Source organism: Chiroxiphia lanceolata, chromosome 4 (genome assembly GCF_009829145.1).
Source record: "Chiroxiphia lanceolata isolate bChiLan1 chromosome 4, bChiLan1.pri, whole genome shotgun sequence".
Classification (NCBI taxonomy): Eukaryota; Metazoa; Chordata; class Aves; order Passeriformes; family Pipridae; genus Chiroxiphia; species Chiroxiphia lanceolata.
Window position 1 is genome coordinate 24767017 of NC_045640.1, and position 25434 is coordinate 24792450.

The 25434-nt window shown below is 42.5% G+C and overlaps 1 protein-coding gene across 2 annotated transcripts in view; it reads right to left on the bottom strand.

Moving 5' to 3' along the window:
* Window positions 1-24270, bottom strand: part of RBM47 (RNA binding motif protein 47) — an 85110-nt gene extending 60840 nt beyond the window's left edge. The window contains exons 1-2 of one of the 2 annotated variants that reach the window (XM_032686374.1): window positions 24169-24270; window positions 23831-23973 (exon numbers count right to left, since the gene is read on the bottom strand). In XM_032686374.1, the coding sequence (XP_032542265.1) occupies window positions 23831-23859 (29 nt within the window). In that variant the 5' untranslated portion in view covers window positions 23860-23973; window positions 24169-24270. Of the gene's footprint in view, window positions 1-22887; window positions 23083-23830; window positions 23974-24168 lie in introns of those variants that run through there. The other variant, XM_032686375.1, reaches the window with a different exon arrangement.
* Window positions 24271-25434: the final 1164 nt, after the last annotated feature.

A 25434-nucleotide genomic window follows, 5' to 3' on the forward strand; every position in this document is an offset into this window, starting at 1 on the left:
CAAGGCTGCATCTGAAAGTTTCCTATTTGCCACTTACATTTGCTTCATTAAAAGCAATAAATTATCTCCTGCAAGACACTGTGTCTGTTTCAGCCAAGGTAAGAATTGCTGTTGCAGTGTCTTTTGCAGAGGTACAGCACATAGCTGGCATGAGCCTGCCCTCCCAGCTGGCATTGCCTCTGACCAGCCTCACTCCTCTCTGCAAGCTCATGTCTAGGCTGGGGCACTGGTTCAAGAGCTGGACTTGAGAGCCTGCCACCAGGCAGATCTCTTGTGACTGTCTCCCACCCCAGTGTTTGCTTCCAGCATGGCCGGGAGAAGGTTGGGAGAGCAGGCAGTAGCTGGGGAGTGCCTGCCAGGCTGGCTGGGCTGAGCTGTAACCTCAACACATTCAGGGAAAGGTAAGGTGTTTCTTCACGACAGGCCTCTCTCAGGAGCGAAGGCAGTGGCATGTTGGAACACCATCACTTCTAGATAAAAACAAGTGAGGGCAACTCAGCCAACCTAAATAAACAAACAGAAGCACAGACAGAGGAAAAATTGCACCTTTTGGATTTGCTACTATTCTTCATGTGCACATCTGACACTTATATGCTATTACAATGGATGCTACTGCTCAGTTATTGATTGAATCCGAGTTACTGAGCCCATTTCTAGTTCTTGATTGATGCTGCTTCATTGGTAGGTTGAACAGAATTTCATTTGCTTACAGTTAAGTAAATCATCAGTTGACAGTACTAAGCTCACTAAAAACATGCACCAGGCAGAACGTTGATGAATCTAAACCTATGGGATCACACTGTGTATGAGCCTAAAATTCCAGACTGTGAATCAGTCTGTGGACTGGGTGGAAGAGCCTGTAGTGATCTTTTGCAAAAAATGGCACATGGTCTAAGACTTGCTGAAACTTCATTTTCATCAGCATGCTAATCAATGTTTTGAGTGTTAGCATCTTGCTGATTGCACTCTTCATTAAGGAAAAGAAAATAAAATGATAGCTCATAGTTCCTTTGGTGTGCAAATCTGCTACCTGTGATGCTGTATTTCTGATGGAGAGAAGCAAAGGAGAGATGAATATAAAACCCCAGAGCTGTACTGAGGAATTGCCACTGTTTACACAGAGCTCACTCCAGAGCTGGTCCAGAGAGGACAAGAGGAATTCTCATAGCCTCATGAAAAGCACATATCCTTTGGACATAGAAATTAAATTTTCTACTGATTTCATTCCAATTGAGTGAAGAAGGAGACAGTGGGACTATGGCAGTCACTCAAAAAGAGGATTCAACCCTTTAATAATATTGGTGACATTGTTTTAGAAACCTGCGTCTCCGAGATCTTTTTTGCCTCGTGAATAAGATGCCGAAGGAATGTTCAAGTTAAATGCCTGCATTTCTAACATAAAAAAAATTATATTGTGCTCAGTCATGCAAATTAACATATCAGTGAGAATCCACTGAGTTCTCTGGGATATCAGATTATGATTTGAGAAAACTTATTTTAGCCTAATGAGTCTGGATTCTTTGTTAAAGCAAAATAAGCATAATTCTACTAGACTCAAGGTAGCTGTACTATTTCAGATACATTCTTGTACTGTGCTTATCATCTGAGGGCTTCACAGCAGAGCTTCAAGTAATGGGACTAATATCAAGAATAAGTTGCTTTATCCCCTCTGAGACAAACCCCAAAAACGCTTTAGCAGTTAATGTAACTCAAACAATGCAGATACCACTTATAAAACTTCTTATAAAAGCCTGTATTCCAGAGAGTACAGGTTTGTACAGATTTCAAAAAAAGTCCACATGAAAACATGCCTTAACTGCCTGCAGCCACAGCAAGGAAACTCACAGCTTATGATGACATGTATCTGTGCTCACATTTGACACAATGCTCATGATTTTGTGTGTATGTGTGCACAAAAACCGCAGTATCACTTTTTTAAAAGTGTTTGTAAATAAAAATTATTTATTATATTTTTTAAATATTAGAATGCTTATTTCAATATTTTTTCTAAATTACCAAGCAATAGGAATATCAGAGTGATTTTTTTCTTATTTCATAATACATATTGCTTGTACTGTGCCATACTGGCGCTCAGATGATAAACCGGTAAAACACAGCGCGCCAGAAACAACTTGTCAGAGTTTCCCCTTCTCACAGCTTCAGACTTTAAGGCAATGGAATTGCACTGATGCTTTAACAAAGTATTTATCATTGCTGCAGTATAAAAGAGAGGGATAAATAATGCTTGTTTTTTCTGGTGGTCTGAAGATAAGTAAGTTAATTTAAACTACTGAGTACAATGTTCTGTGCTCTATGTTCTCAAGCACAAGGGCAATACAAGTTTTGCTGTATTGCTGTGATGTGTGTTTTACTAATTTAGGGGACAAAGGAAGAACTTGAGGTCATTTGTTAACCCACAAACTTTTCAAAAACTATATTAGTTTCATATAAGAAAGCACAAAGCTCAGTTCTGAGTCTTCCTATGTACAAAAAGGACAAAATGGGGCAGAGGACAGAGAGCAGAAGGTGCTCTTGGCTAGATCAGTCTTGTCAGGCTAGTTTAACAGGATTAAAAAACCTTCCTAGAGTAAATAACTGGGAGCACTACTGCACATGTGGGCCGCATGGCTTTGCAAAGCATAGCCTGCATCTTACTGGACCCCCAGGCAAAATACACCACCATGCAAGGTTGCTCTTGCCACCGAGCCCTACTCCTACTATCTTCCTACGCATCTAGTACCTCTAGCCATGGTGTAGGCTGAGGGAATAACTTGTTTCCCCACAGGTACTGTGGTACCATTGCTCCCTGCAAGTGCTGTCCCCTCCAGCTCAGGCATAGATGGGAAGAAAAAACACCTTGAATTCATCTACACATCAGAAAACTGGTACACAATTGACTCACCATCCAAATAAAAATGTAGGAACAATGTTATTATTTCAGATTTTTGGGGCTCATGTAGCCAAGTAACCTGTCTGCAGCAGTGACCACAAACTGATCCCTGCAGAATAGCAAAAAGAGCATGAACAGAAGCGATCTTGTCTGCAAGTCCTCTTCCAGCCTCCAACCATTTTCAGCTTAGGGGACTTCTTGAGCCTGATCTAGTTTGCCCAGTGGCAGACCTCTCTTCCAAGTACTTGCCCAATCTTCCCTTGAGTGTCTGAAAAAATTGTCACATGCTTTGGGAAAGAGTTTCACAGTTCCAGTATTGTTGCATGAAGAAATATCTTCTTTTATTCTGAAAATGGCTCCTAAAGCTTTGTCTAACACTTGCTACCTCCTGCATTGGAAGAGACCGTGAACGGCTCAATCCCACTCACTCACTCCATACCACCCTGGATTTTACAGACCTGAATCAAAGAAACACCCCACAGTGGTCTCTGCCTGAGCCTGACCTACTCAGCCAAAAGCTGAGTATCACATGTATGTTTTCACTGCTTGTTTCCAAGGGACTGAGGAATTTACTAAAATGTTCTTGTTGCCTAGGGTCCCTGCACACCTTGCTGCAAAACTTCATACTCACTGGTTGGACATTGAGCATGCTGTGCACAGCAGCCACACAAAGCTTGGTGTGGACCAGTGACCCCAAATATTTAATTACTAGTGTGTAAGTGCTGAACTGCTCTCTTCTCACAATTACTCTCTTCATAGTATTCTGCGAAGTACCAGGATTTTGCTTTACTCGGTCTACTAAACTTGGGCTATTAAAGCTAGAGATCCCCTCATTATTTAGAGGCACTCAGTAGCTTTCAATTATACTACCTGGCATCATGTTTCCTTTCCATCACATCATTCTGCCACATTTTCATTTGGCTTATGGCTTGCTTTCAGTTAGCTGTAAGTAAGACAGAAAGTGGACTTTTTAATAATGTGAACATCATCAACACTGCAAGCACTCAGATATTTATTGCTGTCTGCAAATTCTCCATGTGATGCTACTGAGACAAATAACACAACTGACTGGACTCTGTAAGCTCTTCAGTTGCCCTCTGAAAGTCATTAGGAAATGAACTCAGTCAGCAGACTTTTTTAAAAGCTGGCTTCCTAAGGAACAATTTCTAATACTTCATGTTTTTGCTATTTTAACTTCTCTCAGTAAGTGGTCTGCAATGGAAATCCTGCCTGATCGTGCAGGTCTTGCTCAGGCAACACGCCTTCAATTGATTTGACATCCGTTCATCAAAATGATTTGCTTTAAAAACTGATTTTATGTCTAGCTAGAACACAGACAAATATGTTTAAACCAGGTATCCTTTGTTTACATGTACACCATGTGGCTGCCCAGTTTTCCTCCCATACTGGAACAGGAGGACATTTTACATTGTTTACAGCAGGGGTAGCTCATCATAACCACATCTGTAAAAACAGCTTGTCCAGCCATATTCCACACAGGTCTGTGGGACCTAAGGCATTCCCAAAGGTCGTTGTGCCCTGCTCACTATGCAAGCCTTCCAGGCATCTGCTCCCCTGCTGAGGCAGGGCCACCCAGCTCTGAGGGTAAGCACTGGCTTCCTAAAGAGGAGCAGCTGGAGCCAGGGACAATTATGCGGAGAGTGTTGGGAGAAATGTATCGAATATCTCAGGTTAACTGGCAATCAATTACAGCTGATGCCCAGGAAAGCTCTCATGATATTGCAAAGTCAAGCTGTAAAGGATAGATGTGGAGGGCTCAACCCTCAGCAACTTTAAAGTTAAATGAAAGATGCTGATATTATTTCTCACTTATTTATGTCTATGTTTTGAGATTCTCCAAAGTAAATGTAACGTGAGAATAGGCCAAAAATAACTCCATGGCAGTACACTCAATGGGGGTGACTTGGTTCGCATTATTCCTACTAACACAGATGTTTCAAAAACTCCACAGTGGCAGACACAGCAGAGGAAGATAATACTGCTGGAAAAGTGCAATGAAGTGATATCGCTGTGTCACCACTTATGGCCTTTCCCTCCAGTCTCAGCTAATCATGATATTGCTCCTGTTTCCCCAGAGACCTGCTTAAGGAGCACTGCTAAATGCTCCACATAGCCCCACAAGATCCCTCTGAAAGAGACTGCTGGAGAAACAGCTTGGACCCAAGAAGCACTTACGGTTGCTCATGGGTGGGCTTTGCATAGCATGGCCCTGATTCTGCAGAAGAGCTAGTCCCAAGTTAATAATTACATGTTTAGCATATTACGCAAGCATTTTACTCTTGTTTTTTCACTGGTGTACATTCTTCCACTTTGTGATAGTCACTCTTTTCCTCATTGACTTCATGCACCAGAGGAGCACAGGTCCCGTTGGCATCAGCATTTTCCCCCCAGGACTGCCTGTCCTGCAGAAGTGACTCCGTGCTTCCTGGGTTAGGACTCGTATGCTGCTCAAGCCATATTTCTTCTGGATTCAAATTACTAAGATCAAAAGTTCAGCAGGTTCAATCCTCAGTCTGTTACTGTGTTTATTTGTTCCAGTAACCTGCCAGGTCTTCACCAATTTTACCAATCCCGCGAGAAGATCCTTGCCTCTCTTCAGAGCTGGCTTGATTTTGCAAGCACAAACTGAGGGGCTGCTTTGGAGGGATAGCAGAGATGAGGGGCTAGTGAAGGATCACAAAACACTGTTTGGAGCCAGCAAATTACCATTAAAGAATGTTGCCCACTTATGTAGAAAAACTGGGTGCCAGCCACTCATTGACCCTGCTATTCAGGTTCTGCAGCCTGCAGCAAAGGGCTCCTAGAATTAGCTCTACCAATCTGGTGGAGAGACACCTCTGATGTCTGAAATGGGTTTGCCTTGGGGTTGTTAAATACCTGCTCCATGTGATTGGGCTAATGAAAAGTTTTTAGCCAAACAAATCCCTGTTTGTGAGTGTATAAGAGCTAAGAGGATTAGATGTTAGTTAAACTAGACATAGCTGAGAAACAAAGTTATTGCTGTTAATTCTAAAAAATGCTACCCTAGTGTGTGGGAGTGAAAGAAGTGGATAAAAAAATTAATCTGTGAAGAAAAAGATGACAGTTAAATCAGTTATATCCCATCAGAAATAGTGCTCCCTTGAATTCAATATTACCATGTAACAGGGAAATATATATTTATTCTACAAAGAGATGGCAAAACCAGAATTAACTAAAATTGGCCTTGATCTCCTGTATTCTTCTTGTAAAGGAAATGTAGGTATTTTCTGTTATTTTGTAGGTTTACTACCATAGCCCATTGACTGTACAGGTGTATACCAATAGTGCCAGAATCTGGCTAAGCACAACACAACTCCACAGTTCGATCAGAAGGATTGTCTGCTACTAAATTGGAAAACTGGCCGAGTCTCATTGTTGTTGTACTGACCAGCTGAGAAGTCAGTGCCTCTCAATGACTTGCTACTCTGTTCTTCCAGGGGTGTCTCAGTTATAAAGAATCAGCTTCTTTTGCGTTTCCGTGGGAATCAAAAGTCAAGAGTTTTCTTCTTCCGATAAAGAATTGCTTGCAACAGCACCCCCAGTAAGGATAGATTAAGGAAAATTGAAGTTAGAGTAACAGTATATTTGTGCTGAACAAATGTTTCCTCCCTACAAAAAAACCCACCAAAACCATGCTATTAGAGCTTTCAGCCTCCTCCTCCCACTTTGAAAACAGACTCATGTCTTATGCCTGCTTAGAATTCTTGACTTTACTCCCAGTGAAACTGTTTGGTTCAGCAGCAGCCAGCAGCCCTCTCCATCAGCATCTGCTGCTACCTGTCATTCTGCCTTGTTTCACTGCTCTTTCTGGGCAGACATCCCATGAATCTCAGGTTCTTATCTTGATGACTCTGTTCTCCCCTACCAGCCTCATTCTAGAACACCTGCTAGCATTAATTATACTTTTATTTGAATATAAATACCTTGCTTGGGGACATAATAAGTATACACCTGATTTTGGAGCCTCTGAAAGAAGGCTGTTGTGCTGATCAGTGCCAATAAGGAAGAAGATGTAAGAACTACCTCCACGGAAGTAAATGAAGTCAAATAACGTCAGTGAGCTTTCCTGGATGCTGGAAACTAATTGCACCTTGTAAGGTCCAGAACAGTCCCTGGCACACTTTGGATCCGTGTCATTTAAATACCAGTTGCCCAAACCAGAAGGCAGATATCACTCTCCCAGGCAGAGGCTGGGGGTTAGGGTGAGCTCTGGATTGTTCCTAGCACACAGTTTGGTTGCAGTCATTTGGTTTTGGCAGGCGAGACAGCATCCTCCTCTGGAGGCAACAAGCCTCTGTGCCAGAGAGCGATTCTAGGCGCGTTTGATTTACTAGCAGAGATGTAGCTACTGGGGAGCAGAGAGAGAAAACCAAACCCCTCCTATAACAACCAGAACAAAGAAATCTTTTACATCTGGAAATATTGAGGCAGATGATCAAATAATTAGCACTGCAACACGTTTGTACTGCCTGCAGCTAGAAGAACTGCTCTCTGTGGAAGCAGGAATGTAGTTGAGCCTGCAAAAACGTGATAAGGGATCTATACCTAATATTTTTTGGATGATCTGTGACCATCACAAGTAAGTTTCCATGGAGCTGAAGGAACATTCAGTATTGAACTCCCAGGGAAAATTTGCCTACTCTAACCAGCAGAGGATGGCTTGGCAATTGAGGGCCAGTGCCACATCTTTACTCCTTCTGGGAAAGTGAAAGTATCAAAAATAGAGGTGTAGAAACAACCTTTTTTGTTTATATCACAAGCTGACTGTGGAAACAACAATAACAAATATTCTTTTTACTTGCTTTTCTCAACAAAATAAAAAAGTCAATTTCAGTTTAATTTTTTTCTGTAGCACTTTAAAAGTTTCTTCAATTTCCACATAAAGTGCTCCAAATTGAAAAGTGGAAATATTTTCCTTGGAATTTTTATTTTTACACAGATCAGACTGTTTTGCAAACTTGACCAGTACTTAAAAATGGTTCTATTTTTATGAAATCTTCACTTTTTGGTAAGTATGCTGTTTACATATATCTTTAACCCAGCTGGAATCCTGATGAGTTTGCATATCATAAGGAAAAATGTACAGGTATGAATTTCTATGCTGATATTTCATCACATGGGTGGGCTGATGCTGGCTGTAGCTATGAAATACAAATGTAGTATATACAGATCTTGCTGATCTAGTAGAAGTATTAAATAGCACATCTCCTGGCCCTTTTACAGAATGATGATTCAAGCAATCCGTAGGTTCCTAGGCTGCTGCACAAGATCACAGCGTGATCACACGTGTATGATGGCATAAACAGATGAATAATAGCAACTGCATTTTCAGTCCCACCCACATTTCACCTTATTTTTTAAATCACATAACACCTACACACAATGCTTGGCTAAGACTGACAAACACAGAGCACAAGAAAATCAATCTGTTGTTGTCTGTATGTGTGTATTTCGGGAGGAAATAATAGCTGGGGTTTCTTTTTCCTTTTTGTTTTTTCTTTTTCTTTTAAATAAATAAATCTGAGAAAACAACAGACAAGTGATAAAAGTCATTAGTTGCTATAGGACTTCAAATGCTATGTTCTAGCACAACTGCAGGTAGGATTGGACCACAGTGGGAGACCGCTGACCTATTCAAAGATATTGCTGCTTGGCTTCCCAGTTGGGCTGCCATAAGCTCCAGCACACACCATGACCTTGCCTCTGTTGAGAACTGGAAGAGTATTGCCCTTGACTTGAATGGAAGCAGGATCAAGCCCATCCCAGACAATTTCATACGCTACGTGTTGGTTGTGCATGCCAACATTATGCAATGGGGTGAAAAATGAAAACCTGTCAGGCACAGAACTGGTGCACGCAAGGACATACTGTTATTTGTTTTGCAGCTTTGCCACTCTAACAGGGATTAACAACATGCCATAGATAGCTGCCATAATAAAACCAACCAAAACACTTAATTTTCTAACTTTCAGAACAGGATCTAAACTTTTGAGGGAAATGGTTTGCTTGGCCTCAAGTTTTTATTTAAAAAAAAATCCTGAGAAAGCATTTACTTTTTCCAGACTTCTCTCCCCACTTTTCCTCTCCTTTGTCCCCCAGCTAACAGAGCAGGAGATTGAATGCACCTCCCAATTCCTTTATTAATTATTTTTTCAACCAAGTTGGTAGGTATTGTAAGTCGCCAACCTTCACTCTCTGGAAATTCTTTGCTGTATTACTGCATAGCAGAGTGGTGTGACAAGGATAAAGAGATTAGAAGTAATTTCATATAACTCCTTCTGTCAAAATCTGCAGAGGGCTTTTACTGGTAACTCTGAGTGTTGCTGAAATTCTTCATTAAAAACTTTCAATACATGGGCAGGAAATCTGTAAGCAGGGTAACCAAAAAACAGGGAAAGAAGGAATTTTGAATTAAAGTCTGAACAGAGAGAATACAAAGGAAAAAAACCCAAAACATTGCTCCAGTGCAACAGTAATAATGCATGTTATCTCCAAGCAAGTTGATGCCAATTCAGCTTTGAAAGCCAGAAAACTACATGCTGATTTTCACCAGTTTCAAGTAATTGACCATAACCACTGCAGACACAGGCTCTCCCTGCCACCATTAGACAGCCAAGGTAGCTGTAAGCTTCTGATGAATGGTCACTACTACAAGCTGCCATAGTCCACAAAAAATTCAGACTTGTGTTTTCCCTGTTTATTGTATCAGCATACTGCACATACAGTCTAGACAGGCAAAATCTGCCCAGCAGATCAGGACCTTTTCCTAGTAAGGTGGTCAGGTATAGCCCCTAGTTTTGTCAGTGTGGGAAAGCAAGAGTGAAGCACAGGGAGAAGAAGAAACTACATATGATCTGGTCAACCCAGCTGGGCCAGCCTGCAGACCTGAGCAAAGCTCTGAAGATAATAAGAGGGTGGCTTGCATTTTCTATGATTGTCCTGTTAAATGAATAAGGGAGTGGACAGACATGAAATGACAATGACAATCCTTCACTTTTTGAAAAGCTATTATCATGTGTTACAAAGCAATCATCAGGCATTGCAGGTCCTCCTCAGAGCCCGTGACCTTGCACAAGAACAGAGAGTGCCGGTGAGCACAGGCACAGGTGCATGAAAGGGAACACACCGCTACCATGATGCGTTAGGAGAAGACGGGTTAAATGCTTTGTCCCCTATTAGAGGTGCAAACTCTTCTTCTGCTTTTTTAGGAGGTCCTTTTGTCATTCACCCATTCTCCTCCTGTCCCCACAGATCCCTGACTATGCAGTGGCAGGGGGCTGGCATTTCCCCACCCCAGCCACTTGCTCTGGTGCACCCTGACACAGCTCTACAGCCCAGGAGGGACTGAAACATTGCATGGCTTTCCTTGGGTACCCTCCAACCTGACAGGCAGTATCACTTCCCTCACTCCCATGTTTCACCAAGTGAAGGTGCCAGCCTGGGTCTGGATGTATCCTGCAGACCTGTGCATGGGAAAGCAAGTGGTACAATGTGCTGATTCCCCTGAGAAGTGTCAGAGGTTCCCTGGACCACCTCATATTTGGAAGATGGGTGCTGAAAACTGGATTTCACACTGCTCTGGACCCTCATGGGAGACAGTGGCCTCCTTTACTCTCCGTGCAGTACAGGGAGTGGCCTTGCTCCTGCAGAGAACCTGGGCTCAGGCACCAACGGTGGCTGCTGTCCCCACATTGTGCCAGAGGCAACAGGGTGACACAGTGTCTGATGAACTTCGAGAAAAGGGAACTCATAACTAAGGAACATAAAGAGGCTCTTGATTGCAGCTTTCTGCCCTCACCCTGCACATGGATCCTGTGTATCACTGGCCAAGTCATTTGAACCAAGCTTTGTGCAGATGGTGACCAACTGCATGTTCCTCGTTTTCATATGGGAACATTTTCTGGTCTGCAATTTGCTTGCAGATGCAGTGAGCACATAGAATGCAAACGAACTGGCTGGGAAATGCACTTTGAAAATGTGGATCTTAAGCAAAACTAAGTTTTCTGAAAAGTAGAGTCATGAGGTAACTAGCGTGACTGACTCATATTGGTAACTGAAGTGCAAACAAAACAAGAAAAGGAGGCAATTTGTTTTGCCTCAAGGTAAACATTTAATTTTTGGATTCTCTACCCCATATCTATTGTTAAATTTGGTGAAATTTTTTAAATGAAATTTCATTCTAAAGCAAAAAAAATGTGGTTGCATTATTTTGAAAACATGGAAATAACACATTAACTTATTTTCATAATTGTATTTTTGATCACCCAAAATAACCTCTTAGGTTGACATAAGCCTATAGCTAGAGATTGTTTACCCTAAAGCATATTGTTCCGCGAAAATAACCTTTATCTAAGCAAGTTCACCTGTGCTTGGCCCTAGCATCCTAAACTGTATGGTCAAAACTATGGCAAACTTTTTAATTTATATCCCGTGTCCCTATTTTTTTAGTAAATAAATATCAAATGGTTGTTGTGCAGATTATCTTATTACTGTTTGTAAGTGTTTAAATGTTATAGCAATGAACACCACTAAAAAGTCCAAGAGTAATAAATCTCTCTTTAGAGCAAAGCAATACAAGAGCATGAACAGCAGAAGAAAAAAAAAATTAAATATTTAAAATCCACTGACCATCCTCCTTTTTATGCATGGTACATATCATCAGTACTGAATGTCTCAAAATCAAACTATAATAATACATACCAGAAGGCAAATTAGGGTTGTGCAGACTATAAATCTGGCACTGTCTGAATTCCACACTACATATTTTTTATGAGTAGGATATAACTGCACAGTTTCCTAAGCTTCTCTGTATCTTTTTTTTTGGATGCAAACTGAAAACCAACCCCAAATTCCATCATGGGGCATCCTGCGGATGCGTGTGCCACCAGGGGGGCAGCACATGAGATTTACTGCATGGACTTCTGTTTCACAAAGTAAGAGTAAATGACCAGGGCAAAGCAGCAGCAAGAGGGAAGAGGCAGGGGGACTCCTTCTAGCTTCCTAAGGGAAAGTCGGAGTGCAGAAAAGCCTTGTATTCACATCCCCAAGCACTTTTGTTTGAGCTTCATCCAGAGTCCTTGGATGACCTGTCCCTTTCTAGTCCTACTCTTGTTTAATACCAGTGCTCTAAACTCACACCATTTCCTTCCTCCACTCATTGTCTCTAGCCCTGAGACCCTCTGCCTGACTGGCTCTGTTTGCAGCCCCCCCATGTCAGACTTTGCTCCCAAATGTGCTGTCTTCCTGCCCAGCCACCAGTTCTCAGTCACTACGGTTTAAGTTATCCCCTCAAATCCCTCTTTCCATCAGCCTTCTGACTCTTCATCAGCTTTTCCAGGCAGATAGTTTTCTTTCCTCTCCTACCTCCATGTCTCTCTTCTCTCACTTCTCCTCCCTTCCTGCTCTTCTGGAGCCTAAAGCCCCAGTACCTGTTTTTTGCTTGCTTTACCTTTAGATGCCCTATATACCGTTCTTGAACTCAGGGCACAGAGCCCAGCAATCTCACACCAGACCTGCAAATCAAGTCTTGGTCAGAGCATAGGCAGTGTGAACAGTGGTTTCTGGGACTTGGATGTTAAAAGTTGAAGTTTCTACTAAACACATGGAAACTGATTTTCAAAGGTTTATATCCTGCTTAGACCTGGCTACCCCTGCACAAGAGCGACTTGAGATCAAGTCACTGCCCTAGGAAGAGGTTGCAAAGGTTTGAAAAAAGTAAATTCTCTAACTTCGATTTTCAGAAGCAGTCAAAACATTTCAGGTTAAGAGACTCCTGGGCCTCTATCCAGGAAAATGAAGAACAATTCACAGGCCCCAGGCAGATATTTTGCCATGCAATGTTTCAGTGTAGGGAATTAAAGCTTTGCAAAATTATGAACAAATGGAAATACTCTCCTACTAGAAAACACAGGACATCCTGACTAACCAGAGCTGCTCTGTCTTCCTCCTTTTACATTTGCTTGTACAGTGGGAACATTTGGATGTACAGTTTCATGCACTTGGAGCAGTTACAGTCTGAGATCTCTGTAGGTTATATTGTGTGCAGGTTTTTTCCACAGTGGGCTACAATAGTTATATCTATTTATTAACACTAAAGCTACAGGTCCTTTAGTCATGCATTTCAAACTGCTTTTCCAAAGCCAGTGATTTGAAGCAGAAAACTGGGACTTATCACCAGTTGTGATCCCCTGGGGACTCATGGCTCTCCCCCACCCATGGAGTTTCACAGCAAGTGCTGCTCACTGCTCTGGCAGTGGGACCTCGCTCTCACTTCACAGGGACACAGCTGGATCATGAAATGCAGTCGGCTAGGCACTTCCTTGTCAGTTTGTACTATCAGTGGTTACAAAGATGCATAAAACACCATCAGTGCTTCCCAGAGTCCCCCTCACCCCGGGGCTGTGGGGATGCGAGGATAGTGTAGGAAGAGTGAGTGAGAAAAGGAGCCCAGGGGCTGCCAGAGTCTTGGGTTATGTGTCCAGCTGTGATTGGCACCTTCCCTCATCCTTTCCCAAGGCTCTTACAGCACAACTGCCCATGCACAACTGCCCAAGCCTATCAGAATGGAGGCATAAGCCACACACAGAAAAATCCCTGAGATTTGCCAAAGCTCCCCACAGTTTGGCCATAGCAGATCCTGCCGCAAGATGTCACGACCCTATGGGATGTTCAGCTATACTGCAGAGACCAGTAACCACAAAACAGATATCCACAGCAACCAGAAACAACCCACTTGACTGTATCATTGTTAACTCGGGCATATAATTTTCTGTGGAAAGGTAGGGATGTGAACCCAGGTTTCCTCAGTTTATAAGGGTGCTTTTCCTGCAAAACCAGTCATTCGTATACTTTTCACTTCTTGCCTGGCTTGTTCTACACCTTGTTGCACATATGCATACAACAGTAAATGTGAATTCAGAAGAAACCTTCACTTAATGGTGATTGACATTTGCAAGAGCTTTAAGAAAGCAATGATTTTGGCATCAGTTACTTTCCAGGTAAGGATTAACAAACCAATGAGTTAACCACCACCTGATGTTCTTTGTTTAAACCAGGCCACGTTTCAAAATAGAGACAGCTTTGGGATTTTTTTGCAGAAAGATTGTGTTTTGATTTGGAAATAGGGAAGCACATCAAGGATTGCAACATGAAACCAATAAGATTAGACGAAGAGAAGATGTGATAGAAGTGGATAGTTTGGATCTATAGAAGCAGCAACAAAATGCTGTTCGTCTCACATTGTCCATATCACAGTGCTTGATTAAGAAGACACAGAAGCAGTGCCAGCTTGTCAGAGGTCAGGCAGAAGATAAGCCCTTCCTGCATTTTGGTGGCTGGAACCCAGATTCAAACAACGTGGAAATGCAGTGAATATGAAAGCCTGGTTCCTTCCCCTTGCCTGTCATTCAAAGCTCCTGATGTTGGCAGACAGGGGGTTCATCCCTTCTGCTTTTCCATGGTATCAGCATCTCTGCATCCAGCTGCTTAATGCTCTAAACCAGCTTATATAAGCCCTGGTGCTCCACAGACCACTCACTTTGCATTCTTGCAAACGGATCCCCGACCATGGACCCAAACTCACTGATTGACACAGAGAGAGCCAGTGGAGAGCGTGAAAGCCCCAGAAACTGGCGCCAGTGCCAGAAGGTGAAGGTGAACATCAGAGGATGGGGAAGTGGTGAGCGAGCAGTAAGTGCTCTTGATGGCTGTATTGCACCATATGGATGGAGTCCAGCCACAGAGGAGTTTTGATTCTGTGGCTTTGGCCAAGTTTTGCTTTGAACACAGAACTCTGAAAGAAACTTGCACAACAGCAACTAGCAAGCTTACCTAATCCTCTTTGCACTGGCCTCAGCTCTGGAAAGGGCTTGTCCAACCTGTTTGTGGGTATTCCTAGGGTATAGGGGACAGATAGCCTCATATCCACCCTGTAGTGGCATGATTACAGCTCCCAAACTGCAGCAGGATCCTTTCTGGTTACTTTGGAGTACAAGAAAAAGAGAACATACAGGTTGCCTATGTATTAAAACCATGAAGGTGTGTCCAAAGTTACTATGAACTTACATCTGGCTTTCAAATCCCCTGTGCAGTGCCTGTTTTGGGTACCAGCAGCATTCACAGAGCTGTAGTCTTTAACTGCTTTTCACTATTACCAGTATGAAGATTTATTGCAGACCTAACCTTCTAGGCTTACAGATACATGGTATTTTTCATAAAATTAGGTTTATTACAGGTAAGTAGACCGCACCATCAGCAGTTTTGCATTAATTTTCTTTGGACGCCCTGTGTTTTTTACACAACTTATTTATTTAGATAAAAACCTGTTGTGTCAGTTGGAAAACATAGAGGGAGAGATGCTTCATGATAGAATAAGGTACATCCCTATTACCTCTTCTGTATATGCAGTATATTCTTTAACTACTTGTCTCTTGTGGCACTCCTCAAGAGTGTATTTCTAGTGTACCACAGGAGGAGAGGAAAAAAACACATACTTCCTGTCTCTCAGTGGGGAAACTATGGCACAGTGGGGGAAAACGATCCCATCGAGATCATCCCTCTGAAAGAGAAGTAAATATGGTAACTGACAGACTGATTTGTATGGATACCTACAATGCATATACTCTTTATATATTTATATAAATATACAAATATAAATAATTTTTTTTTAAAGATCAACTACCTACAAATGGAAATGCCAGGATCTGGCTCATATTTCAGTTTCCTTGGTAAAGGCCAGTGGGATGGACACCACAACAGTGGCAGCAACCTGTTCTCAGCAATCCCATAGCCCAGGGGCCAGCGGAATCACGGGTAATGCCTTTCAAATCCCTAACATCTTTTAATGGTGCCTCTCTTACCACTAGCACACCACCACAAACTCATCTTTAGGAGATAAAAGGAATCAAAAAGATGCTGTTAAAACTCCAGATAATGCTCTAGATGGGAAAGGTGGAGGGGGGATGGACACAGGGGGAGGGTGAGGAGGTGGAGGGGGGAAGGTGGGAAAGCCCTGGAACTGCTCTATGAGAAAAACACTTTCCCTGGGCTTTTTTCATTCTGATACAAAAGCCAACAGACAAGGCCACCAGTGCCTCCAGTTTAGCAATACTTAAACGCACATACTCAGGGCTTCTGGCAATACATTCCACATCCCTCAGAGCTGCATGTTTTATACAGAGCCCCGTATATCAACCAGACAGTGACCTGATAAACTTTCACCGAGACAGGTGGCCATGGGAATGGCCAGGAATTTGCACAGGAATTTCAACAGGAATTTTCCTACTTAGACTCATAAGGTCAGCAGACAGTAAAAACTGAAACTGTTTGCCAGTCTGTCTTGCTGCTTACCAGAAATGTAAGCTTGCAGACTACCTGCAGAAAACCAGAGCTTTCCAAAGAAATAAAGACTGACCATGGTCTCTACAACAAGGACCTGCAACCACCTGTGACAAAACACAAATCAGAGAAAAGACCTTCCAACATCAATGGGGGCTCTGGGGGCCACAGGTTGGCACATATTACAAGGCAGAGAGGAGCAGAGCAGCACAGTCACAGGAGTGTTCAGGAACTGTTGCCTATCTTGGACCCTGTTCCCACTGATCATACACCACAGGAGGCAGGGCACTCTCCTGACATCCCAGACACCCCTTGACACCCCTATGGTGCTTAGGAAGATTTATTCTACACCCACATGTCTGACCTGTGACTCACACAGGTAAGTTGAGACTTGGAACTTCAGTATGTGTAAGAAGCACGTAGAAGCCTTTTTGTTTATTATTGCTCAATACAATTATCCTCTATGAAAAACACTTTTTTTTCCCCTTCCTTGCAGGACAACTGTGGCCTGTTAGGGCCATGCCCAGGTTGAAGCTTGCTTCTGGGCCCTGGGGTTGTGCAAGGCTGCTGGGTATGTCTGCCGCCACCCTGGGCCTGGGTGCTCAGGGTGAGCAGACAACCTTGTCAGCAGCATCTCCTCTTCCCATTCACTTCGTAAACACTGACTAAGACACCACACATGGCAGCAACAACAAGCATGTTCAGATCTCCTCAACCCAGACTGGGGTGCCTCCAGCTTACTATCCACTGAACGTGTGCTCTCAGCAAGTCAGTGTCTTTTCTTCATGAGGTGAAGAAGCCAAGGGCAGAGTCCCTCTTCCAGAGCCACAGACTGTATGGTACTCCCAAAAGTTTGAATACATTGACCCATCAAGTCTACCTCTGCTTGCAGCTTTACCTGTGACTATGTTCCTGTGAGCTTCAGGCACTGTATTAGTGCTACCTTTAAGGAAATACTAATGACAGTGAAACGCCTCCTGTGGAGACTAGCACTCACATTAGGATGTGGATAGCAGTTTATGAACTCTGGTGGAATTTCAGCATACACAGTCAACAGAAATTTTACTGCCAGAAGCATGCACATGACATGGACATGGCCTCAAGTCATGGTAATAATGTTAATATTTTATTGAGGTGAGCTGAACGTGCTCTTTTGTTGCAGAAACATCTATAGGACATGTCCCTGCGTGCATGTTCGTGTTTAACTCTGTCTTCTCCCCTTGTCTTTCATTCCTTTTTTCCCAGCTCTGGCTCTTACTCCCTTCCCAAGCTGGAGAGTTCCCTCGGCTGCACCCTGCTGCTCAGTCCTTATGACCTGTTTGTCACCCCAGCACACCCTTCAGCTTTAAAGACCTGTTAGCCGCAGTCTCTTCATACTTCCCTCCTTACAGGTTCTGAAATCTTGAGCATGGCTTTCAAACCCTAATGAAGTACCTCGGTCTCACATTTTCTGTAACTGGGATCAGACTCACTGAGTTGATGTTTTCCCTGCTCTATCCCTCCTCCTCCTCTTTTCAAGGATCCCTCACTTCTCATTTCCTTCCTTCCCTTCACAGCAGATGCCTCCCCTTCCTCCATCACCTTCCTCTTCCGGTTTTGATTCTCAGTTTTTCTTTTTTCACTGTTGCTGATTTATGCTGATGACCCATATCACCCCTCTGTCATGCTGTATCCATCTCACCTATTCCATTCTCTGCTGCTCAGATCCTTTTCTTTTCCTAAAAAAATATCAAAACAACCCCCGCTTCCCTCTCCCCCCCAAAAAAAACCCAACAACACACGAACAACAACAACAAAAAGCCTGTTTATTTAGACAAACCTGTTTATTTGCCATGCACTGTTCAGGCTCCAGGGTCTCTACTGCTGAATTTTCTCTGCACTAACCTTCAAGTGGTCCCATTCAACACCATCCATTAGCCTCCCCCATTATGTCCCACCATTCAGCCTTTCTGTGATTTCCACTCCATCAACCCTGATGCATTTTCTTTTGCTTTTAACCCTTATCTTTCCACCAAGTTAAATTGCAAATTCTCCCTACATTTCTATTTCCTTAAATTTGCTTCCCCACAATATCCAGTTCGGTCAATGCCCCTAACCCAGTTTTTCTGATAGAAAGAGTGAAAGACTAGCCATTGCTTCCAGCTCAGCATGCATTAAACAGTCTCTAATACCCCCACTCTCAAGGGATACCCAAAGTCTCTTTTCTCTCCTTTCCACAGAGACCATTTCTGCTCTGTTTGCAGGCAGGGCACAGCGTTTATTTGGGCAGCCTTGCTTTCAAGGTACAGCTAAGATCTGTTGATGCTTTCCGCTTGCATGTCAAAGACATTGGCTATCTATCTGCCCTCATAGTTTAGACACTTCTCTGGGGTCTCACCCTCACATTAGCTCATTAATGGCAACATTCTTCTGCTTTCATAACTGATCTGCTGTTGATCTACAATCTTGATCCACTGTTTCATCTTCAAAATACTATTTCAAGGGTCATTTTCATAGCTTTGAGTGTGGCATTCTTTTTTTGTGTTCCTGTTGACCATCTTTCCATTCTCTAACAAGTAAAATAAAAGGTGTCCTTATGCACAGCACTTGCAGAGGCAGGCAGAGCTGAATAGCACAAATGGGTGCCTTTTGGAGCTTTTGAACATCCGCTTTATGCTTCCCAACAAGTGCCTTTCTGTTTTCCCTCATAATTCCTCCCTTGGACTACCTCCCTGGTCAGAACTGCAGAGGAACTTTGCTCACCTCTCCTAAATTCCTTCTAAAATCTTTCTCTTGCTACTGAAATAGTACAACAGCAGCCAGTCTGCTGGCATGCTGTGCTCACTCTGTACCCAGCTGACCCCCTCACCACTTCCTTGTGCTCCACCCACATCTAATCCATTTCTTGCCTCTCACCAGGTATTTCATGCATAAACCCCACATGGCAGTGACAGTCCTTCCGCTCTGCCTGCAGAGCAGGTACACGCACAGCAGAAACACCCAGGTCAGGAATCCCAGGTCTATGACACAGCAATCATTAATGGCATCTTGAATGTTACTGAGAGCTCAACTTGTTGAAACTCAGCCTACACCCTGACTTGTGATAGAGCTTACTAAGTTTCTTTAATAAAAGATAAAAATGCAGAGGAAGTATTTCAGTTTATTTCAAAGGCAGAACTCAAGCACATCCATTAGGTACTCAAAAGGTCAAAACATGAATGCAAACCCTGAGCTACATCACTTGGCATTTTGCTTCTCCAGAGTAAACCTCCCAATGGCCCTCACATTGGCCAATATAATAGAAAGCATTTTGGTTGTCAGTGGTTGGCTAAGGCATTCCCCTTTTGGAAACAGATAAAAGTTTCTGTTGTCTCATTATTGGTTGAGGATTCTTGTGCATTTGTAGTTTCTTTCTATCTCATGATAAATAAGCGTGTCTGTGCTGATTTTGTCTCAGCTTTATGACCTAGCCAGGTGAAAGATAACATCCAGACTCTTACTATGTAAAACACACTTTAAAAATATCAGAAATCTCTTTCTCCTTTTCAAATAAAATCTTGCTTGTGATCGTGGCAAATAGAAGCCTCAAACGGACAAAAAATGCCCTCAAATATCAGGTAGTCAGCTTAGCAGTTACTAAGAAGTTGCTTTGCTCTGTTGAGTTTACTGTGTCACCAAAACCCCACCAGCCATAGCTATACAAAGCCTGCATTGTCTCAGCAAGACTACTGAGATGTTCCTGATCTTGGCAAGAGCTAGGTGTACCCAGAAGCATTTTATTGAAAAAAATTGCAACAGCAGAAAGAAATATTATTTTAGGTCTCGTACTGAAAAGATAAAGGTCAGAGTCCTTCCTTCTGCTAAAGGAGCCTACAAAAGTATTCCATTCACAGGATTCATTTTACAACCTTGAAAATTGCACTTAAAAATCCCCATATGAAACAAATTCTGAAGTGACTACAATTTAATAAAGGATTTGTGAGTTTAGGTCATCAGCAGTTTGGAGATTTCAACTTCTTGACAAAAAAGTCAACTACACACACCCATATACAGGCATGGAGATAGACTCTTCATAGTTAATCTGTCAGATCTGCTTCCTTGTTACAAAGCAAACCTGATCTTTTTGTTCATCCAAGTAATTGATTTTTTTTTTTTCAACAGGAACAGGATGTGGCAATGTTTCTTCACAAAGAGCACATACTTGCCCCTATTAAATTTCTCAATAAAACAGAGCAATGTTGTTTTGGGAAGCTATGCACATATGATCAGGGCCAGCAGTTTGAATTAAAAAGCCAAGATTATGGGGTTTTTTCACCTATAGGTGTTGTATAACATCTGCTGGAGTTTGTCACTCAAACAGTGCTGTGGGCTCCTATGGTAAACCAACAGGTACTCACATACCCACTCCAGAGTAACCCCTAGATCTTCTCCTCTAGCTGTAGGATATTAATAAATTTTGACCATGGCATTGCCAACCCAATGAACCCAGGAATTCAGTATTCACTTATGACCATAAAAATCAACTTCATTTGTTGTCAGAGTCACTAAAAGCCTATGACGGTAGAAGCAAGAATTGACATCTATGTTGCTTGGATTAAATATTTTTATTCAGCTACCAAAAAAGCATAATTTCCAGCTTTTTCCAGCTTTTTACCCAAGTGATCTTAATTTTTACAGGGGGAAAGAGCTGACAGTGGGAAAAATATATCCTAACAAGCAAAAACAACCCCCTTCTGCCTTCTGTCAGATGGTGTCACAGCTTTTATGTAACACCGTGTAACATTTCACAGAGCTCAAAGTGAAGGGGCTCTGCCATGTGAGGAAACCAAAATTCCAAAATGTGGGAAGCTGCAAAAGCAGACCACAGTGCCAGCCAGGCATGGTCCACACAAGGTCAAGGTTTCAGACCAAAATGCCATAGAAACCGTATTCCCTGAAAGCTCTACCATCTCCACTGCTTATATTAAATACTTTTATTCCAAGGTTTTCAACTTTTTTTAATCTGTTGTATTGAAAGCAGCTCATTTCTTTACTTTCTAAAACTTCAAACAAAGATTTTGCATCCTCAGCTGTAGCAGGGACACTCAGAAATTATTAACAACCCTATTTACATGCCAGTCAACTCCAAATATTTCCCTAACCACTCCTAGTATGTGTCTCAGAAGAAGTCGGACCTCTAAAAGCAGGGGAGGGGGCTGGGTTCTCCCCGGGCGAGAAGGCGAGGTGGGAGCAGCTGCCCTCGGCTCCCAGCAGGATGCACAGCTCTGAAAAAAGCCAGGAGAGCAACCTCTCCCAGGACGGGAATATGCCGAGGAGTGGGGGGAGAGAGAACGAATGTGCAAAATGAGTGTTTGTCTCTTGGTTTATCTCCCAGTTTGTTAGCTTTAGTTTCGAGTCTGCCGGACACCAAGCGGCCCATTCCTGGCGTTATCTCCCTTTGCTCTCTGAGAGTACATGCTGCTTTCTCGTTTTCCAGCTGTATACCAGGCTCCGCTTAACACCGCCTGTGACCTCTCGCCCCCTCTGGCCCGGCACCTGCGGCGCGGGGTCCGGGGCGCAGCCCCCGCTCGGTCCCGCGGCCTCCCGAGGCCGCCGCGCTTGCGAAACGCACCCAGTTCCCCCTCTCGCATCATGTGAACTCGGCCCGACTGGTAAAAAATAATTGCAGGCTTGTCCAAATTATCATTTGCAAAGTCTAGGAGGCACATAAGAGCACCGATACTCAACTTGCGTTAGCCTCAGGCGGCTCATTTCAGCCTGGTCTAATGCTCCTGCCCTTTGCCGGGTCAGCCCAGTTGAGCTGATAACATTTAGGAGGGATTTCGCGACCTGTTAGGTCCCAGCCCATCTTTAACTATTACAGTAGTTTGGTTTTAGCTCAGAGTTTTCTTTTACATTCCTAAGAAGAAATGAGCTGTGTAGCCTTACCTCTAAAATAAAAAAAAAAATTTTAAAAAAATCTGCTATTTTTTTAATGTGAATAAGGAGACCTGGTTTTTCTCATCTAATCACACATATCTCAGCATGAAAAAGATGCTTGACCTCCTGATAGATACATGGATTTTAAATGGTCTTCAGAAACTTTTCACAGATAAGATTCCATTCTTATGCTAATGTCTATAACAGACTGGCAGAGAACAGCCTCAGAGCCCTCTTGTCACTTCCCTGTCACTTGTACCACCGATCTGCGTTCTGTATAAATACAGTATTTTAAATGTTCAAAAAGAAGCAGCCATACAAACAAACTACTCCTTTCGAAATTGACTCCAAAGACATGAGGCACATCAAGCCGTGGTTCTTCTTTGACAGGGAGCAATATACATCTTTTAATTTAAAACTCTCAGATCTGCAAATCACTTCTCACTCTATCCTTATTTAATACCTGCTTCTGCCTCTCATCTCTCGGCTTTCTTCTGAATCACCAGAAATCTGTCACTTGGAAAGACTCAGCAAAACTTCACCAAGAACTTCTGCAGTCCTCTTCATTTGCCTTTCCCCCCTAAAAATATTTTAAATGTGTTTTCTGAGTGAACTTCTGTTTGCTTACATTGTCAACCCAATCACAGAAGAGTAAAGGACAATTCAATCCTCAGGTAAGGACAGAGCAAGTGTGGAGCAAACCGAAAAGCGACAGCACCTACCTGGAGCCCACCTCAGCGCCCAGCACCATTCGCAGCAGCGGCAACGTTTTGGGGCAGCGACCTAACGCATTGTCCTTCCTATCGCGCTGCTCAATGAGAGTTGAGCAACTCCTTGCACTGCTGCTTGGAGCAACAGCTCTCCAGCTCTCCTAACGTTAACCCCCTCTCTTGGCTCTTTTCTTTTTTTTTTTTTTTTTTTTTTTCAGAGTTTTTGAGCACTAAAACTTGCAATTAGTACCAGCTAAGCCAAAGCCCCTGCTCGCCCCTGCCCTAAGCCGCACATTCCAGGGCGCTGAGCGGGGTCGCTGAGCTCCCTGCCAGCACCGCACAGCTCTTCCACCCCAGACCCGACTTTCTGCCTACAAACTCGATAAGGCTGCAAGAGCTCAGGAACACGCACGGAAATTCGGACAGGGGAAAAATTGGTCTGTAATCCACAGCCTGGGTGGTTTTTATTATAGTCCTCCCCCCTTTCTCCTCTCTTTCTCTCCGCACTCACAGTAGGAAGGTTGTCTCTTGACTACTCCCTGCCTTAAACTCACCAAACCAGATTTTTACTCCCAACACCTTCCCGTAAATCTGAACTGAAATTTTACCCTGCTTGCTGAGCTTCGGCTGGCTGAGGGCCAGTACAGCATTCCTGTTGTTTTAAGAGGGCAGATTTAAAAAAAAAAAAAAAAAAAAAAAAAAAAAAAAGAACGAAAGGACTAAAAGAGAGAGGGAAACCTGAAGAGATGCAAAGGCTGGAAAGAAGCAAACTTTTAGAGCACCTTTACTCAAAATACTGTGGGAGGGAGTGATTCCCATTTTTCTTTAAAGACCTAAACCAGTGATTTTTTTTTTTTTTTTTGGCAGTGTCAGTCCTGAGAAAATACCCTTCTGAGCAATCTGCATCCTTCAGGTAAATAGATATTTGAAAAGAAAATAAACCTCTGGTACTCACCTGAAGGACATCATCACCGGCATCAGCATAGGAGGGAGAGGAGCCTATACCTTTGCCTGATCCAGTTACCCCAAGGCAGTGGTAACTCTGGTTAAAGAAGTGCCACATTTTACACTTTTCTGACCTAAAGTTACATGTGGTTTCTAGAAAAGGAAAAAAGATAAACCAGCTTATAAAAAAAACCACCAAAACAAAAAAAAACCCAAATCAACCAAACAAAAACCAAACATCAACCAAGCCGTCTTTTAACCTCCGGGTGATCCCTCTGACCGTTGTCTGGAAGGCTTAAAGAAACAATGAAGCAAGACTGTAAACTTTCTCACTCCCTTTTACATTACCTGTCTGTGCCTGGCTATGGGCTTTGATGTATTGAAACAAAGCACAAGACCTGTTTATAGTAAACGAAACCAACCAACAGAGAGATCTAATTCAGACTTGTGACTAAACAAACTGGAACAGGAAGCACACACCAGCACATTTTTTTTTTTTTAAAGTAGTAATTCCTGCTTGCATTGTCATGCAACAGCACAAAAAAAAAAAAGATAGAAAAAAAAGTTTTTTGCTTCTCCCTTCAGTTACTCTTGTTCAAATGCAGTTCTTTTTTTCCTTTTTTTTTTTCCTGCTGAAAAGCAAAAAAACCCAAACCCCCCAAAAAACTGAAAAGACAAATCCAAAAAAAGCCAAGCAATGTTCCATCATATATATGCAAATCCTTAACAGAACAACACTTACCACTAATAATGATCTCAAGATCTTATTCATCTATTTGTTTCCCTGCGTAAAATTAATAAAAGGATGTGATCGCAGTTTTAGCAAATGCATCATGAATAAAAAAAAATCTTTCATAACATATCTGTATTAACGAACAAATAATCATTAAGAAAATTTTCATGAAATACTTGAATTAAAATGAGAATTCAGAATTAGCAGCAAACATTTTATGCAGTTAAATTCTGTAAAGAAAAATAGTGCAGAATAGCAAATAATGGGGGTTTAGTGATACAAAAATCTCTTAAGTATTCTATCATACTCTTCTTTAAAGTCATGATCCATTTGTCCAAAGTGTTGCTTAGCATATGTCCTCATCCATTAAGTTTGCCAATAAAGGTCTCAGGCAATCCATCTCATTTAGAGAGAACTTATGCTGCATTTGCTCCATTTAGAGGAGCAAAACTGGCATTTCTGGCAGCAGTAGTTCCTTGCCAGCACGTACAGATTACTTCTAAATTAGTGCCTCTGTAATACATTGAATAGTACAGAAAATGGAAAGACATATGAACACACTGTCCTGCATGTCCAGAACACAGCTCTACTATCAAAAGTCCTAGGTGCATCAGTGTGGTAAAGCAAACTATTTTAAGGTTTGCTGCTGAAAGTGTAGCTCTGCCTGTTCTACTGACTCTTCACGTGTGCTTATGGGACTTGCCTGTGACTGGCATATCTCTGAATAATAAAAAATTCATCTTATTGTAACAGCTGTATTGGTTATCCTACCATGAGATACCCTTGTCAGTGCTGGTCAGACTGGATTTGCTATCCTCTCTGAAAGCCAGTTTCACACCTTTCTGGTTGAGAATTCAAATAGGCTTTCTTGGAAGATACCA